The sequence below is a fragment of the Prenolepis imparis genome, unplaced genomic scaffold (assembly GCF_030444845.1).
Source record: "Prenolepis imparis isolate NDT839.2.m4 unplaced genomic scaffold, iyPreImpa1.0 SCAF_3, whole genome shotgun sequence".
In the NCBI taxonomy this organism is placed as follows: Eukaryota; Metazoa; Arthropoda; class Insecta; order Hymenoptera; family Formicidae; genus Prenolepis; species Prenolepis imparis.
Genome location: NW_028141161.1, coordinates 1,704,549 through 1,710,734, shown reverse-complemented (window position 1 = coordinate 1,710,734; position 6,186 = coordinate 1,704,549). Strand labels below are relative to the sequence as shown.

General features: G+C 30.7%; 1 protein-coding gene across 1 annotated transcript; it reads right to left on the bottom strand.

Moving 5' to 3' along the window:
- Nucleotides 1–593: 593 nt before the first annotated feature.
- LOC145934208 (uncharacterized) lies at nucleotides 594–5,412 on the bottom strand. Its single transcript, XM_083034577.1, has 6 exons — nucleotides 5,228–5,412; nucleotides 2,563–2,776; nucleotides 2,309–2,488; nucleotides 2,089–2,217; nucleotides 1,337–1,540; nucleotides 594–838 (listed from the first exon to the last, which is right to left on the bottom strand). Exons 2-6 carry the CDS (start codon nucleotides 2,762–2,764, stop codon nucleotides 594–596), a joined length of 960 nt encoding a protein of 319 aa, XP_082890703.1. The 5' UTR covers nucleotides 2,765–2,776; nucleotides 5,228–5,412.
- Between the last annotated feature and the right edge of the window lie 774 nt (nucleotides 5,413–6,186).

The window sequence follows — 6,186 nt, the reverse complement described above, 5'->3', positions numbered from 1 at the left end:
CGTTATTGTTTTCGCCCACGGAACGGTTACTCGTGAGCGATTAAACGGCGGTGATATTTAGCGCGCGAACCGCGCGCAGCGACGCGATATAGCGGGGCGCGCCGTGGTGCCATTGGCGCACGGGCGGAAAGCGCGTGTCGCCGCGCCAAACATGAGCGCGTTAATTGTCGCAACCGGATGCGCGCTCGTTGCTATGAGAACGTGCATCCGCGTTGCACCTTACACACACACATATGAGCACACCCTCTCCTTCTCTCTCTCTATCTCTCTATCTCTCTCTCTATCTCTCTCTCTCTCTCTCTCTAATCCGCAACAATTATTTTAAGTGAAATTATTCACATGCATAAAATGAAACAGTATAAAAAAAGTATTTGTGGTTTTCATTGCGAAATGTTTGCTTAAAATTGATTATACATATTGATATACTCATATACTTGATAATAATTGCGAAATACACACACACACACACACACCACATCAATTATCAAAATATTATTTTACATGACAATAAGTTGGGTATTTTACATGACTATCTTTTTTCTTTGCTAAAATCCTTATATTATATTTAATACTAAAATGTAAAATTATATGTGTTAACTTACTATCGCAGCATTATGTTGAGAATCACGATGTTTCAAGATCTCCTCCATCTCCATTAATTGTTCTTTAGTTTCCAACGGAAATTTGGTCTCAACGTCTTCAAAAGAAATCTCCGTGTTCTTGTTCGCTTCTGTTTCCGTATTTGTCTTTTTAACTAAAATATCTAATAAGGAAAGTGCTTGCCTCATGTCATATTTTATGATCGCTATTTCTCTCGTTAATCTTTTCAAATAATCCACTGTAAATATAAATAGCATTATTTAATAAACAAATAAAATACATGCGTCGTATATGAATAACTTTATCATAACTTTAACATAAAAGTTTAAACATTATTACACGTTGCTTTGTAAAAAAAAAAAAAAAATGGAAATATTTTCATTTCGGTATAAAATTTTGCTTTTTATCCAAAATAAGATAAAAAATTCTTGAACATTTTAAAATAATAATTTTTTTATTAACAAGTACTATATGTATATATTATAAAAGTGTTAATAATGATAAGTTCGAAATTAAAAAATTTTTTAAATTTGAAGAGTAAATGAAAGATTTATTATTTCTATTATTTATAAATATAGATAATATTTTTACGTATAAGTAAAGATTTCAGAAATAGTGAGTTGCAGTCGTAAAATTTTCATGTTATTATATGTTTAAAATAGACTTATATAATTTTTTTTAACACAAATTATTTTTATTACACAAAATGTATTATATCTAATGAACATTTATTTACCAATTGCATCTTGTGAAGATTGATGACTTAAATTATCATCTATTTTCTCTCTTTGTTGTGTCTCTTTACAGCTTCGACTAATTTCTTCTATTTTATCCACGTGCCGATTTGATATATTCTCTTCATTTTCCTCTTCTCTTACGTATACAACACTGTTGCGCGTTTTTTCACTTCTTGCGTTCGAAATATTATGATTATCCACATCTACGTACAAAGAAAATATATTTTATTTAGTAATTGAAATGAAAATTATTAGAATAAAAAAATGGAGAATTTGACAAATTATGTTCAAAGACATGATAAAGATTTTTAAAAATAAATTCTATGTATGTTTTTGGTCATAAAAGTTTTATGGAAAAAAAAAAAAAAAATTACTAATTAATATATATAGAAAATATTGCGCGCGCGCGCGCACACATGCATTACTAACTGTGCGCGTATGTGTGTGCAAAATGTATAATAAAAGATAAACGATAGATCAGTTTACATATATTTTGCGAAATATTGTTGATAGATATTTTAATTTATTAATATTTTTATATTATTAATGTTATATTTATATTGGTATATATTTATATATTTTTATTTTTTAATATTGTGTCGATATTAGATAATTGATATTAATATTAATATCTAAAAGTTATGTACAACTTTTTAAATTTACGTTTACAATAAATAAATATGAAATATGGACCAACATATATAATTATGCAATAATTATATTATTACAAAGAGATATAACGAATATATACCTTGCGAAAATGATTGAGAGTTCGAATTTGAGGCTTTTTGTTTTGTTTTCTTTGATTCGCTGTTTCTTTTCGCAGATTTCCCAGAATATGTAAGGGATGAACTTTCATTTGTATCGTGCAATCGCTGACCTTTTAATACAAAATAAAACAATGAATGTAAAAAATGTAAAATTCGTCTATGTATCATAAATAGATATAATAGATTTGTTTGTGTACTTACGTTTTGGAGGAGAGGGAGGAGATGGTAAATTTACGTCTGTGTCTGATTCATCTTCACTTTCAGACGAGGATAAAACTCTTTTCGCTGTAATTCTTCTATTAGCAATCGCTTCCTTGTCGGTATCCAAGTCTGACGTATAGGTTGCCTTTTTTGCTTTTTCATCGGCCTTTTGAAAGGACGCTGTAAATATTTTAAATATTAGCAAATATTATTACGAAAAAGAAAAAGAAAATTAAAAACGATTTTATACTTACGATACTCGCCAAAAATTCGTTGAATTTTAACAGAAGACCAATCAGAAGTTGGCGTTTCCTGTTTTTCAATCGCCTTCCGAATTCTTGAATCTGTCTTATAATGTAAAGGATATTTGCACAAATCCTCACTCTGTTGCCACATTTTCGGTATTACTTGGATACCGTCAGAGAATTCCGCGACAATAAATCCTTGATTCGACATTTTTCTGAAATTCTGAAATTTATTTTTAGTGCAGTGTTATAAATACCCCCCCCCCCCCCAACACACACACACACACACACAAACACACACACGCACACACACACACGCAAGCACGTATACGCACACGCACACGCACAAGATATCTGTTCAAATATTTGCACAAGAAATCTATTTTGATATCTTTTATTATGTATGTACATATAAAATATTTTCTTAGAAAAGTTTACGAAGCGTAATTATATATATAACAAATTATAAATGTGCGGTGCTTATTAGCGGTATTATTGCAAAAATTCTTTCATTATCCTTTTCTGCGTATGGTAATTTTATAAATTTGTGATTAATTTTATGCAAAGGCCAAACTTGAAGATCAGATAATTTACTGACTTTAAATATACCCAAATGGACAGAATTGCATGGATAATGATAAAGTTCCTCAACAACTTTAAATTTACGACCTATTGCAACGTAATTGCCTTCACGCGATGTAGCGATATTTTCTAAACAGACGATATCATTTTCTATGAGACAACAATTATCAGCAGAAGATTTAATTGAAATAATAAAATGAGGAAATTCAATCTTTGAAAATTGTGGACTAAAGCAACCCGATATCAATGGTCCTTTTTCGTGTGGAGCTTTTACATTAATTTTTGAAACATTTATATTGTCAGAATTTATTTTACAAAAACTCATCTCGGCATAACGATTGCTAATTTGCTGTAATGGTTTATCCGATTTTCTTAAAATTGATTTCAATTCTTTCATGAAATTTTCAAATGGAAAAGCACTAAAAGTATCTAATGGTCCAAATTGTCTTACGCATTCAGTTATATGTAAAAGACCGTGAATATTATGGGATGCAAATTCAGGTCCGTAGATTTTAATAAAGCATTCAATAAAATGTTTCATTAATTTATCCGCATATTCAATAAATTCGACTGTATTTTTCTGACATAAAATGCGAACAGCAACGTGCAAAGTGAGGAAATTGGAGAAGATATCAGAATTCAATTCTTTTTTTAATATAACAGGACCGGTATATAACAGAAATTGTCTCAATTCGGTTGCTTTCCACTGTGCAATATCTTCTATTTCTCGTGGCCTTCTTGCAAATTCTTTAGGAATAAAATGTCTAATGTTAAGAAGAGATTTGGAAACATTTTTTATTTTACACGAGGTTAAATATCTAGTTTTAAGTGGCCCACTTATCCATAATTTTATTAACTTTTTAACAACGCCAATACATATCATATGCATGTAATCTAATGGTATATGAGATACAATGCCAAAATTTGAAATATTTAATAAAATAGAATGACCAAGATGGTGTTCTTCTTGAATTTGATTAGAAAAGCTATCGTCTGTTCTCATTTGATAATCAAAATTAGGAAAACAAACTCTATTAGCGATAAAATCGCCTTCAATTGTACATTTTGAGCAACTGAAATAACCCGTATGTCCCTTAGTAAGGGTAATGAAAGATTTTGCAGGGGCATCACATATGATAGAGTGTATTAATACTGAAAATGTTGTCTCGTTATAAGTTACCCCTTTATTAATTAAATTATTGATATCATTTACAAACGGTTGTAGGAATTCATTCGCATCCGCTGGTTTAGTTTTACCGAAATAACAACCGATAAGAATTACTTTCTCGTGCGGCATAATTCGACCTAAAATGGGCCACAATTGATTTGAGTTTGATCGCGATATGGGTAGACCATCGATACCAATTTGAATCTGAATAGGAGATGAAACCGGCGTATTCTTGCTTCTAGATAAGAATCGGAGAATGCCATATTCAATACCAAAATGACAATATTGTCCGGGAAACATTTCAGTAATAACGGAAGATTGTGGTGTACGTAATAATGTTTTAGCACATTTTGGAAAATTGGAAAAAATTGGATGTACTGTTTTCAAACCGGACAATAAGTGCGACAAAGCTACATGAGAAATACGATGCGTGATAGCCCATTGTACTAAAAATGTCTTAAAATCATCATTTTCTTTCTCTGAATTATTAATATCCTCTCTTATATTGTCCTTTATTATTATATTATCTTCTGGATGTAAAGATACATTATTTTTTAAAAAATCAGATGCGGAAATATTCGTTAAATCGGAACATGGTAAATTTATTGCTTCATCTTGTTTCTCAATTTCGAAAATAACACGATTAAAATTGACACTCTTGTCATGATGATCATTATCCGAGACAGAATTATTTAAAATTACGCACGAATTGGTTCTAGGTTCATTAAATAGGGCAAATAATTCGTCACTCTCTTCTCGAATTAATTTCCGGCGATATCTTGTTGAAATATCTTGTTGAAATAATTTACGCTTTGGCATGGTCGATTGTCAGTTATTTTAACGCAACTAATATATCTATGTAAAAATCTATGCAAATATATACTATATTTAAAATAAAAACTATGGAATAAAGATTAAAACTACTTATACTTGCATTTCTCGATACTTCTCTCGTTCAATAATATCTAAAATTGTCCAATAACGCTCTCATCAATTAGAAACTCTTCGTGGCTGATCACAGGAACAAAAGCTTCAGTAGGCAGGAACAGAATTCTCGATTGCTAGAAAAAAATTGCAATAAAATATATAAATCATAAAATATATACAATAATTAATAAAAGTAAAAAGCATACCGACATGTGCTAACATATCTGGAAAAATTCGTACATGGCGCATATATATCTCGAAACCTTTGGTTCTACATTCTTTATAAAAAATTAAATATTAGAAATTATTCATATATATTCTCTCGTCTAGACGCCCTAAGGACGTTTGTATATGTTCTTCATAAGAGCGTTGCGTAGGATTAATTTACGGCGGTACCTTTTTGAAATACGCGACAGAAATTTATGCCTCGGCACGGTTGATTTAATGTATTCCAATATTTCTATATTCTACGTAATTATGTACTGCACAAAAATAAAACCTATTCAATAAAAATTAAAAATTCTACTCACTTCCTTTCTCGAATTCTTCGTTGTCCAATAGCTCGCAATAACGCTCGCCGCTGAATTGCTCTCGTTACTTTATTATCACTTATTACACACAGTACATCTAACTCGCTCAACAGGCGGGAACTTTGTATAGGCTAAGTTTAGCCTATATACTTAAAATCATTTTTTTCAATAAAATATGCTGTATTAAACTTTGCTTGTATAATAATTTAATAAAATTATTAAATTATAATATATTCTAATTTATTAATTGAACCGATTTTAGCACGGGGTTACGCGAAGATATACGTACGTACCTTAATAGGAGCTGTTGCCGCGGGAGGCGCTTTACTTTTGTCATATCGCGTTACTTGTCTTTTCGAGATAAAGGATGAAGACTCTCAAAGCCAGTCTTTTCCCGCCTAGTACTCTGCGTTGATACCACTGCTT

Coding starts and splice junctions, on each gene's coding strand:
- LOC145934208 (XM_083034577.1), bottom strand. CDS start 2,764: ATGTCGAATCAAGGATTTATTGTCGCGGAATTCTCTGACGGTATCCAA. Junction 2,218..2,308: donor TCCTCCCTCTCCTCCAAAAC/GTAAGTACACAA, acceptor TTGTATTAAAAG/GTCAGCGATTGCACGATACA. Junction 839..1,336: donor ATCTTCACAAGATGCAATTG/GTAAATAAATGT, acceptor TTATATTTACAG/TGGATTATTTGAAAAGATTA.